At 35.1% G+C, this 13,223-nt stretch overlaps 1 protein-coding gene across 1 annotated transcript in view; it reads right to left on the bottom strand.

The window, feature by feature from the left end:
* Window positions 1-13,223, bottom strand: part of LOC150075211 (phosphatidylinositol 4-phosphate 5-kinase type-1 alpha-like) — a 271,058-nt gene that overhangs the window by 220,047 nt on the left and 37,788 nt on the right. The window contains exon 3 of the mRNA XM_090388401.1: window positions 5,396-5,436. Within this exon, the coding sequence (XP_090244527.1) occupies window positions 5,396-5,436 (41 nt within the window). The remainder of the gene's footprint in view (window positions 1-5,395; window positions 5,437-13,223) is intronic.

The following is a 13,223-nucleotide window of genomic DNA, read 5'->3' as shown; positions in this document are numbered from 1 at the left end:
AGTGACCAACCCACAAATTCCAGTCAATATCTGGAAAATTAAAATCCCCCATTATAAGACTCTCTGATTTATTGGCCCACTCTAATTCCCTGTAAAGTTTCTTATTATACTGATCAGAGTCATTAGGCCTATAACACACTCCTACTCTCAATTTTGATCTCCCAATGTTTATAGTAGTAGTGGCATGTGATGCAAGAAAGCAAGTGTATGAGTTTATGCAGCATCAGCGAAAAAAAAAAAAAATCAAAATCACACCATTCCCTCCAAATGTCTGTCCAGTTCCTCCTTAAATTTATTTAACCTATCAACTTCCACAACGACATATTGGAAGTTTGTTCCCGCAATTAACCACCAGCTGGCTAAAGGCAAATTTCCGCACATCTATTCTACATCTGTCTTTTCTTAATTTGAATTTATGCCCCTTTACTTTCGTAATCTGAACAAGTGGAAGGATCCCATCAGAATTCAGCATGCTCAACCCATTCAAGGCCTTATACACCTCAATCAGATCACCGCGCAGGTGCCTAGTCTCCAGCCACTGCGATTTGGCGAATTTAAGCCTCTCTTGGTAAGAGGATCCCTTCATTCCCCTCGCCAATCTCTGTACATGCTCAAGCAAATCTACATCCTTCCTAAAATGAGGTCTCCAGACCTGCACGCAGTACTCAAGGCATGGCCTGACCATTGCCTTATACAGAGGGACAATCATCTCCTTTTCCCTGCTATCAAAATTCCTATATATCATTGACGAAACCCCATGACCTGCACTGGCAGCCTGTCTGCATTGCTCAGAAAACTTCATATCTGACTGCACAATTACTCCTATGTCTTTTTCTTTTTTACCACCTTAAGTGTATTACCACACAGTTGGTACGTTTCTCTGGGGTTACTTCTACCCATATGCAGTACTTTGCATTTGTTAAGGTTAAACTTCAGTTGCCACTTCTTAGCCCATCTGCCCAAATTATCTAGATCCTGTTGCAGTAGCACACTGCCATTACTGTCATTAACAACCCTACCAACCCTTCCAATAAATCCACAAAAGCCTTGTGTTATGCCACAAACTTACTCTTAGTTTGTGGCATCACATGCCACAAACTTACCCTTAATACCATTTTGCTCAAATTTGTACATTAGTCTTCCATGCGCAACAGTCTCAAAAGCTTTCCTGAAATCCAAAAATATGATATCAAAATTATTTTTTGCATCCAGTTCCTTTGTATCCACATCATAATATCCCATCAAATTTGTCAGACAAGACTTTCCCTTAACAAACCCATGCTGTGTCTGAATTATTGCTGCAGTCTTGTCTAGATGATCCTGCAATGCATCTTTAACCAGTGACTCCACACAAAAACAGTTTGATGTGTTATGTCACACAAAACTGACTCGACACTGCACTGTCCAGCGATGTCGACTGGCTTCACTTCACTGGATTTTATGTATTTCTTAACTAATAGCATAACCCCTCCTCCCTTCCTATCCTGTCTATCCTTCCTGTGTACAGGAAGGATAGACAGGATTTTGTATTTGAGGAGTACAACTGGAATTTGTACTCCCCAGATTCCAGTTCTGCATTCCTTATATCTGTGTGACAACACATTTCTGATATCCCAACAATATCTATCTGCCTTTGATGTTTTGAGCAATACCTTAAATTCATCAAATTTATTTACCAAACTCCTAGCATTGGTGTATATGCAAAGTAATACATGCCCCTGTTCCTATTCTTAGCTACTCTAACACAACCCATGTGTTTACTTGTACTACAATGACTCCCAGCAGTCTCTGAGATACCCTGCATCTTGTTTTCCAGGCTGCTGCTCATTCGAATAGAAGCAGTGCAAGAATAACTTTCACCTATGCCAGTGGATACTTTTAATCTATTAGTCCTTGTACCTCCTAAGCTAGCAGTTTTCCGACCCACCTAACACTTCCTCAATAGCATCAGCAAATATTCTTGCACCCCTTCTATTTAAGTGTATCCCATCCCTGTAGAAGCAGTCTCTCCTGTTAACAAGTACAGACCAAGCTGAAAAAAATTCTACCCCTTGAGCCTCGCACAATTTTTCCAGGGCCGAATTGATCAACAAGGATCTCATCATATACTCCCTACTATCGTGTCTGGGCAGAATTGCAGACACTCAAATTCAACCCTAATTCACAGCTTCTTTTCAACAGTGACCTGTACTTAAGTAATTCCACCGGTCTCCTACTCTTAATATCATTAGTGCCAATGTGTTCAACAATATCACCTTTTGTGCCCTTAAAAGATGATATTCCCTCTACAACTTCATCAACCTTTGCCCCTGGCTGACATACCCTGGTCCTGTTCCACCTATCCTTTTAACATATCATGTTCCCCGTTTCCCTGACAATAGAGTCACCAGTAACTACTAGTTCCTGTGGAACCAGCACATTCTGCCTTGGGGGTTGCCACTGTGTTGCATGATGATCAAGTGCAAGCTCTGGCGTTGATGTGGGCAGCTTTGAGCTTGATGGGCCCCTCAATTTATATCCTTTGCAGAATTTAAGTACTTATATCCTCAATTTATATCCTTTGCAGAATATAATTGAGGGCATCCGCCCTGTCCGTCAAGCTTAAATATAGGCCCATAACAACACTGAACTGTCACCTGATTTCCTAACACTCCTTACATCATGCACACACACAAAGACATTCCCCTTGGCAATATCATGTCCCGTATCTGATTGCTCTACAAACATCAAGCAAGCAGTGCATTTTAAAAGGCTGTGGTTCAGAGGGCAACTGCCTCCCCCTTCAGTTCTCCCCTGAGCCACAGCACTCCCATTAGCTTGAGCCTTTTGCTTTGCTGCTCCAGTCTGAGTCATGATTTCAATTAAATTTCAATAAAATTTCAATTTCAGTACAAAATTATAATCCTAAACTTGTTTTCCATTATATAACTTCCGTATCAAGTTATGTATTAATTAATTACGTTACGTTTGTAAAATCTAAGTCGTTATATGTATTTAGTTAAAAAGTACAATTTAATTGACAATGAAGTTTAACAAGATTAATATACTGATTAATTTGATTATACTATACTATACTAAGCTAACGGGATATAACATTGTATCATATAACAATGGCGGCAAGTTACGTTGTAAGTTGATATATAAGTTAATTTAAAATTAACAGCAGACTGGCAAAAATAACTGCTAAGACCTACAGATAGCATATAGAGTGTCATAAGCAAATGGTCTGTAAGTAACATTTCAATGGCACTGAAGATCCCTAGCCTAATGATTGATGCTGTGATCTGCAAAGGGAAGCAGACTGGTGCTGAAACCACCGTGATCTGACCCAGAAAACCTCTGAAGCTGACAGAACATGACAGGAGAGCTCCCAAAAAAATCATCTGCTCAGAATGCCGGTCGACAATGTAGCAGCACACAAGGCCTCAGCAGGTATAGTGCATAGAACACTGTATAAAATGGATTTTACAATCATGTAGCCATCCACAAGCCACTAATCATCCCAACTAATGTCAGATGCAGTCTAGCTTGGTGTGAGGCCCGCTGCTCTTGGATAGTAGGCCAATGGAAAGCTGTGTTTTGGAATGACAAGTCATAGTACATGGTCTACTAGTGTAGTATGTGCCCAGAGAAAGCTACCAACCAGACTGCATTGTCCCAACAATGAATCTTGGTGGAGGCAGCATGATAATCCGAGGCTGTTTTTCATGGTTTGGCCTGATACCATTGGTTGTTTTGGATAAAACCATGACAGCTGAGATCTATCTAGATATCCTGAACAATAATGCATTATCTACATTGTGGCGGCACATCAAGAATGGCCTATATCACCTGTATCAGCAAGACAATGCTCCATGTCATACTACTCATGCTGTGGCAAATTGGACTGAGAACATGAGTCAAAGTTTAACTAGCCAGCCCAGAGCTTTGACCTCAATCCCACTGAGAATGTCTGATACTGAATTGGATCACTAATTCATATGAGGAGAGACAGCCCAAAACACAACTGAGCTGGTCAATAATTTGGAGGTTAAATGGCAGAAAATACTGGAGGACATTTACAAAATACTGGTGGAGAGTGTTCCACAGAGAACAAAGGCTTCAGGGTAAAGTACAAGTTATTAGTCTTCCTGCAAATAAAGATTACTTGTAGATGTGCAGGTATCCAGATGTTAATGGTAAGACGGTGTGTGTATATCTAGACACACATTTTAAGCCATCAGTATGAAAAATTTTCCCTGAAGGCTATGTAAGCATATACAGGGTGTTTCAATTGAAAGGTGGAGGAGAGTCTATTTTGCTTATTTTTAGGTTTAAGCTATTTGTTGTCTGGACTTTCTTTGTCATAACTGGGCTGAAATTTTTTAATTTAATGTTAAAATTTGACCAAGCATTAACCATTTAGATTTTAAGAGTTCTAAATTAAAATTATGCCTAATTAACTGATTATTTCGAAATATGACAGTTGTTCTCCATTTCAGTTTACTCAAAAAATGTCTCTAATCTTATATTTTTAGAACTTTGTTATTACCTAACAACATTCTTGTCTAAATGAAACTTTGTTACATTGCAGCTGACAACCTGATTAATAAAGTTCAGATTCACAAGTGCGTAACTGTGAATAATATCTTACAAAGTTGAAAATAAATTCCCACTATACAACTATAATTTACCTAGGATAATTTTCATTAGTTATATGTATATAGACATTCAATAATTATGCTGTTTGTCTTTTTCAACATAAACATAACAGAGGGCAATAACAGTCACGTAATCACAGATAAACACTTTAATTTTTCTGACTATGAAGAGTTCCTATGTAATCACATTTTAAAACTTGTAACAGATTTACACTATTTATTAACATTTGTAAAATAATAAGAGGAGTTTACCTCAATATAGTATGTAGAACACTTCCGTATGATACTCTCCAGAAATTAAAACGAAAAAATCGAAAACTTACATTAGAGTAAAAAATAAATAATTAAAAACCAATTTAACACAATTCAAATCAATTTAAAGTAAGGAAGGAAAATCGTTTTGAATATTTTCGTTAGATTATTTTTAATTGCATTAAATTGATTTTTAATTGTTTTAAATTGATTTGAATTTTGTGTTAAATTGGTTTTTAATTATTTATTTTTTACTCTAATGTAAGTTTTCAATTTTTTTGTTTTAATTTCTGGAGAGTATCATACGGAAGTGCTCTACGTACATATTGAGGTAAACTCCTCTTATTATTTTACAAATATTAATATCAACGTAGAACGTATTGAGTATTACAGCTCTGATTCACACTATCTAACTATTTATTAACATATGCAAGGTGAATAAAAAAAAAAGACATTTATAGATATAAGCTTTTTGTTACTCTGTTTTTTACAAATATACTTACATCAATCGGTGGGGGTCTATTCTTTCGCCCAGGCCTTTCCCCTATTTAAAAAAAAAAAAAAAAAAAAATTGTGTACAAAACCAAAATTTTTTTCACAAAATTAGGAAACTGAAATAATCTCTAAAAATATAAATCTTGGAGAATTGCATTATAAATCACTGCACATGTTTGTACTATTTAATAAAAATATAAATCTTGGAGAACTGCATTATAAATCACTGCACATGTTTGTACTATTTAATAAAAATATAAATCTTGGAGAACTGCATTATAAATCACTGCACATGTTTGTACTATTCAAAATAAAGTGATTATATTCATGCAGGATTTCTTTTTCATGAGCATGTATTGTGTGAACCATTTCCACTTCAATTTAAAGTGTTAAATATTAATTTCATCAAAAATGCTCAATTCTGAACTTTGCAAAAGATAAAATTCTCAAATTTCCTTAATTTTTTCTTTATTAGTCATTATCCAAAATAGCTTTTATTGTTGGAGAATGAGTGCAGAACTGGCCCTTCCCACAGAATTTTAGAATATATTACAAGAAAAATAAAAATTTTAATGAAAATAGTTCTTTCACAGCTACAAGTTATTCAAGTTCATCTGGCATCGTATATATCCTAACTACAGTCATGTTGTATTTTACAGTGTTATTATATATCTGCATATTACATTGGTCTTTAAAATACATTATACAGTTATGGAACCTGCTTCAGCTGAACTTAATCAGTGGCATAAAGAGAAGAGAAAACTGAAAATTTCTGGCATGCAGTGTCCAACTTTACAGTGGCATTACATGGCAAAAAAAAAAAAAAAAGCATGAAGAAGAAGAGGGAAAAAAAAAGGAACTGTTTTAAAGCTCTATCATGGGGGGAGAGAGAGAGCAAACACACTGCTGATTTAGTTATTTGCATGACAGTACTGAACAGTAAATTTCACATGTAATCTTTTGAAAGTTAAGATAATTATTAGTTGTCTTTCATTTTTATTTATTTTTTTGGCTTATGATATGGCCCTACTGTCTACAAGCCTTACTTAAAATTGTGAGGCATAAATTCTGTAAATTGATCCCTCAGCAATCTCCCAAACAACATACATACATACATATCATAAATATATTCCTTTTTTTTTCCCTGATTTTTTGTCTTCCTTTTTATTTTCATTATTCTTGCTTTCCCTTCAATGTTCCCTCCTTATATTCTGGTTTCATCAATATATCTAACTTATTTATTATTTTTTCCTCATTGCTATTAAGTTCCGCCTTTTTTTTTAATCGTTCTCATTTTCTTCACTCTTTTTTTTTTTTTTTTTTTTGAGGTGGGGTATTACACCCTCTTATCCTTATTATACCTTCCCTAATATATTTATCTTCACCTTTTTATATCCAGATGATTGTGTAGTATGATATGAATACTATCCAAAGATATACTCATGACAACAGCAAGGCACCTCAAAGTTTTGATGATCTTATGCACTACAATTGTAGTAGCAGTGGCCTATATATTATTGTGTCCATCTTTAAATTGTTAAAAGGGAAGCACATATTCTCTGTATACTTCCTATAACATGAAATAAACTTCTATGCAACTTTTTAAATAGTAGTAAAATTTAAGCAGTGTATTATTTTGCAAAAGTGAATAGAATCTTTAAGCTACTGCCATGCCAAATATATGTAAAGTACTGCATATTTCATGTACTTAAGTAAACAGTAGTACTGTATACTAATAATCTTTGGGAATGATTAAATTCATCATCATCAAACTTTCAAATAAAAATAATAAAATGAAAAGATCATTTTTTAAATTTGTGATAACCAAGGGGTGAGGAACTAGAATTACCTAGTTACACTCCTTTGGGTTGATTCAGATAGAATTCGGGGATCATTAGAAAAGTGGCAACTATGTTTTAATACTGCAAATCAAGATTTTACACTTAGGAAATAATAACCCCAAAAAACTTATATACTAGGAGGAGTTGAATTAAAAACAGTGGAGAAGGAAAGAGATTTGGGGATTCAAGCAGATGGGATTACATCAATTGGTGTAAGATGATCCATTGTACAACAGTTTGCTGCATAAAACTTTGGTGTGCAACAGTCTGGTGTATGAGAAAATTTTGGTGCATATTTCACTACATTGTGACAATGTGGCCAAAAGGCAGTTGGTGACTACAACAATTCAGTGTATGTCGCAACAATTGAGTGCATCACACAGAGACCAGAAATTTAAAAAATAAATGAAGTAAAAGATTTGGAAAACCAAGAGAAATTTTGATCTAAAAAAACAAACCCATACCCTAATTTCTTTATATCCAGTCTCTATACTAACCCTCTCTCAGACAGCAGATTGGCTGGGATAACTGCCCTCTCATGTTTTGTGGAAAAGGACTTGGTTGAAATCCTATTCATGACAGAAGAAATTTTTATGGTGGATGCATGGTTTCCTATCCCCACACTGGGTAACTCAGTTTTTTTTTTTATTATTATTATTAAATATCAAGAAAACAAGCAAACCGACAATACAATATATGCAATTTATCACTTTTCTAAAAATAACAGAGAATTTCAAAGGGGAATCTGTCTTGCATTTAAATTTATTAATATCTTTTGGGAATTTTTTTTATTAATTATGCCTCTTTATGGCAATAAACTGTTATATACAATGTTACTTAAAGTTTCATATTAATTTAAATTTCATGCCATACCTGATGAAAAAAAAATCATCATGACTCAGAACCATTATTACATTCAAAAGTTAGCCAAAAGCCAGTTAATTATGGCTTTTAGAGTGATTCAGACTAAGGATACCATACCTAAGATGGGAATAACCATGGTGATTGCCCTGTGCATCATGAGTTCATCACTTGTATACAGCCTGCAGCAGGTATTCAAGGTCAATCTAGTATGCAATCCTAGTTCAACTGATGATTGTGTTATGTGTGCCAGATGTAAGGAGTGCACCAACCTAAAATTAAAATTTAGTGCATTGCTAGATGAAATCAAATCACTGAAAGAGTGAGCAGATGTTCTAGAGAAAAATAAAACCCAGGTCTCACTGGAGAATGATCAAGTGCAGCTAAGCTCTGGTTCAAAATTGTATTGGGCAATTCTACTGTCAGGGAAATAGGAAACATTTTTTGTAATAAAAATAGGTGGCCTACAACCTAATGGTATGTCTACCAGGAGCCAAAACTGATATTACCAGGTGACTGTCAGTTTTTAAGAGATAAAGAAAGTATTATTATTATTATTCATATGAGAACTAACAACATTAATTGCACATGAACTAATGATTTGTTGAATAAATATAGAAACATGCTGGAAAAATTCTGCAAGTTAGGGAGGAATACAAATGTCTGCAATGCTGCACAGGCACAATAGGAGGGAATATAAGGTAGAAACCTTGTAGATTAACTTGAGGGAGGACCTCGGCAAGACTTTTGGGAGGGAATTTTTATCAAAATAAAAGTAACCTATTTTGCAGAGATGGAATATATTTGAACACAACTGGAGCAAAAGTTTTTGCTAATATCATTGAGAAGGAAGTTTCAGGGAAACTGCTAGTTAGTGGGGGCTAGGGACAATACATACATGTATGGTGGATACCCTAGTAATGCTAACACACCTCAATGGTTCTTATATGAGGCCTCAGAAGAGAAAGAGCCTTCTGATGGTGAAAATATGTACTGATAACAGATATTTTAAATGAATCGGAAGCCAAAATAGGAAGTAAAATGCCTAGAAAAAATATTGCTATAAGCAATTACATGGGATGTGTTAGAATCACAATAACATAAAAAAAGGCAGACCTTCACAAGCTGACACACTAATAGTGTAGTTAATAAATCTGAATTTGAAATACTGGTTAACTAAGTTAACAAATGCAAACATCATAGAGATATCACAAACAAGCCGTCATTCTGATATATCAGAGGCAGAATTTGAATGACAAATACAATATGTAGAGGAGGAATACATGATAGAAAGAGAGGAGGGGTAGGGTAATACTTTTAACTGCCAAGCATATCCAATTGATAACTATATTGAATCATTATGGTATGACATAAGCATTCGATAAACAAAACTAAAATTAGGAGCATATTATAGACCAGATGACATGTGATTAGTATAACAAACATCTTTACAGACAAATAGAAGCTAATCAAAATGTCATATTATGAAAGATTAATTTTCCAGAGACTAACAAACTTGTAGATTGGTCACTCATCTAGTAGTCAAGCATTTCTGGAATTGATAGATGACTATTATATACTGATTCAAGTTATATAGTGATTTTTGTTTCAGCCTGACTGTTATATAGTGATCCTTATAACAGCATGTTAGAGATACCACAGGGGAAAGAACTAATCTTAATCTGGTTGTCAGTAAGGGCTGACCCATCAGATATTAGGACTCTTCAGATAAAGGAACCACTGGTGAGCAGTGATCAGTGTACTGAAGTAGGAGCTATTTAAAGAACTACAGTAAAGGGAAGGGTTTTTGTCTTAGACATATAAGTTTGTTTCAGTGGGATCAAATGCTAACTTTAACAAATACAAATGCTAAATGTTTAAGGAAATTATTCCAGAAGTTACTAAGTTTTTATTATCAAAAAAATAAATAAACAATGTAAAAGGTACAGACAAAAATGGAAGACAAAAGAACTGATTACTTTAGTGGCTGAGAAAAAAAGATTGGAGAGATGTGCAACTACGGACCTGTCAGTTTGATTTCTATGCAAGTGAAGATTATGGAATTATTAGTTAAAAAGGAAATACAAGGTCGTCAGTATAGGTTTGGGATTACAAGGGAATCACAGCACAAAGCATAGATCATGTCCATGAAATCTGATTAACTACTATCAGGTTGTCAGCAAAAATCTGAATAGAAGAAATAACTCTGACATGATTACTTAGATTTCAGTAAAGCTTTGATACAGTTCCACATGAATTACAGTATAAATTGTAGCAATGTGGAATTCAGAGCAAGTTATTACTATGAGTAAAGTGGCAGGAGACAGAGAATAGTTATAAATGACCATTGCCTTTCCCCAACTAATGTTATGAATGGAGTGCCAAAGGGTTTGGTTCTTGGCCCCCATACTGTTTATAATATTCATTAATGATACTGATGTATTTTAAGTTTAATTTTTGTCTTAATTTGCTGATGATACAAAGGTGAGTAGGGTAGCTGATGACAATCATGGTATAGTATTTCACAAGACTTATATAAATTATTTGGATGAGCTGAAAAATGGGAGCTGAGGTTTAATATTGGAAAATGCAAGGCCTTGCAATTGAGTAGCAGTAGCCTTAGGATAATGTATCACCTGGATACCAGCAAACTCAAGATTGTAGATAATGAAAAGAGCTTGGGAGTAACTATACAATCTGATATGTAATTTTCTGAACCGTGTAGCCAGGCTGCTAGGATAGTTTGGGGGTTTTGTCAATGAGACATAGGAACTTTGCCAGCAGAGATAAAGAGGTGATTATTCAATTATATAAAGCAATGGTTAGGCCACATCTTAAAATACTGCATATAAATTCTGAGACCCCATTTTAGAAAGATATGGACTTGTTGGAAATAATACAGAGGAGAGTGATAAGGTTGGTTAAGGGTTAAATTTATATGGTCAAATCTCTACCCTTAAACACCTTGATCAGGTCACCCTTCAGATACCTGGTGTTTAAAAGTAGAGGTTTGAGTATATAAATTCCAGGGGGAATTTTTATGCTTTGTCATTGTGATATTCACAAGGAGGAGTAATTTTAAATTGAGAGGAGATAATTGTGGACTAGACATCTGATTCCTTAGTCAAAGAGTGACTGCCTGTTGTTGGAACAAACTACTGCCTACTCTTGTGGTGGTTTAATGTATCTAAATTTAAGGAAGGATTTGATAAATACTTCAAAGAAATAGACAAATGAAAGGAGGAAAGTGACACTGGCTACCTTATTTTATTTTATTATTTTAAATTTAATCTATTTATTTTATTTAATTTGATATATTTGTTGGCTGGCGCTGCATAAGCTTGCTTCTTTACATCATTTTACCAATAAGAATACTAATAAATTAGCAGGTATTAATAAAAAACGTGGCAGCAGAACTTCAGGACACCAGTCCACCTTAAAAACCAGTTTATACTAGAAGCACCATCTATTGTGCACCATACTAATGAAAGAAAATGCACATTGGTGAATCATAGCATCCTCTTCACACTACAATGAAAGACTACAAAAATGATCTTCACCCAAGTTGGGTTGAGGAATTGGAGTAGCAAGAGCTTCCTGTGACAAGCTCTCCATGCTCACTAATCTTCAGAATAAGGAAAAGATGGCATGCCAAGAGAATCATCCTTAATCACTTTTATCTTTAAAAACTTTAGTGTTACAATCAATCACATGTGGCTAACATCTCCAAAGAGAAGCCTTTAAAGGTCAAACCAGTTTCTGCTAATCTTCACTTACTGACTTCTTTCACAGCCTTCTTTCATGCACCATCTATCTTACACTCTTCCTTCCTAGCCTCTTTCCAGTCACCTTTCTCTTCTCATGGGTATTCCTTTGTGTGGACCAATGACAAAGTCCCACTCTGTGAGGCTTTAAAATTACCCTAGGATACAAGTGAAAGAATGCATATCATTTTAAAATTAATACAATCTGCTATGTTATTTGTGACATATCTTCCAATGACACATTTCAATTGCCCAAAAGCACATAAGTATTTTTTGAGTTTATTCTTTACTACTTTACTTACTTTCTTTTCTTTATTATCAACTGTGCGGTACTGCACTCAAGGTAGTGGAGAATGAAAAAGACCTGAAGGTAATTGTGCAGTCAGAAATTCTCTGAGTTAGAAATTGTGAAATTCTCTGAACAGTGCAGACATGCTGCCAGCACAGCTCATGGGGTTTTGACAATGATATACAGAAACTTTGCTATCAGGGATAAGGAGGTGATTATCCCTTTTTATAAGGCCATGGTTAGGCCACATCTTGAGTATTCTATACAGGTCAGGAGGTCTCACTTTGGAAAGGATGAAGAGCTGCTGGAATGGATGCAGAGAAGAGCAACCAGATTGGCAAAGAGAAAATAAGCTGCTCTTACCTAGAAAGCCTTTAGTTCTGCAAACTGCAGCATCTTGAGACCAGGCATCTGCAAAGAGATCTGACTGAGGTGTTTAAAGCCTTGAATGGATTGACTAGGCTGAATGTTAATGGTATCCTTCCACCTGCTGAGACTACACATATGAGGGTGCATAAATTCAAGTCGAGGAAGGATGGTTACAGGATAGATATGTGAAAGTTTGCCTTCAGCTAGCAGGTGGTTGATTGCTGAAACAGGCTTCCATCTGTTGTTTGGAAGTGGATAGGTTGAATAAATTCAAGAACTAGCCAAATTCTTGAAGGGTATGGATGGCTGAACTGTGTTTTCTTTTCTTTTTTTTATGGCTGATGCTATAGATTTTTTATGCTATAGAAGCTTGCTTTCTTGAATCATTTGTTATTTCTACTACTGCCACCACACTGCATCTGTTTCTTGTTTTTCCCCACATATCGATGATCAGTGTAATTTTGATAAATTAAAATACAGCCACGGTAGTTCTATCATGCAGGTATACTTTCTATGTAAATTGTTGAATGACAATATTTTAACTGTGATGGCCGGGCATACTGTTCTCTTTCAAAATTATATCCATTCAAGAGAGAGAGATTACAAATAATACTCATTTTTTTCAATGAAGAGTCAAAACAGCAGTCTAATGTACCTTCTCAAAGTGTTCAAATTTTCTCATTGAAGATCTTTTTGAAAAATCTTCCATTTG

The sequence above is a fragment of the Mastigoproctus giganteus genome, chromosome 14 (genome assembly GCF_048544385.1).
Source record: "Mastigoproctus giganteus isolate SK-2022 chromosome 14, ASM4854438v1, whole genome shotgun sequence".
NCBI lineage: Eukaryota > Metazoa > Arthropoda > Arachnida > Uropygi > Thelyphonidae > Mastigoproctus > Mastigoproctus giganteus.
This window is presented reverse-complemented; position numbering and strand designations above follow the sequence as displayed.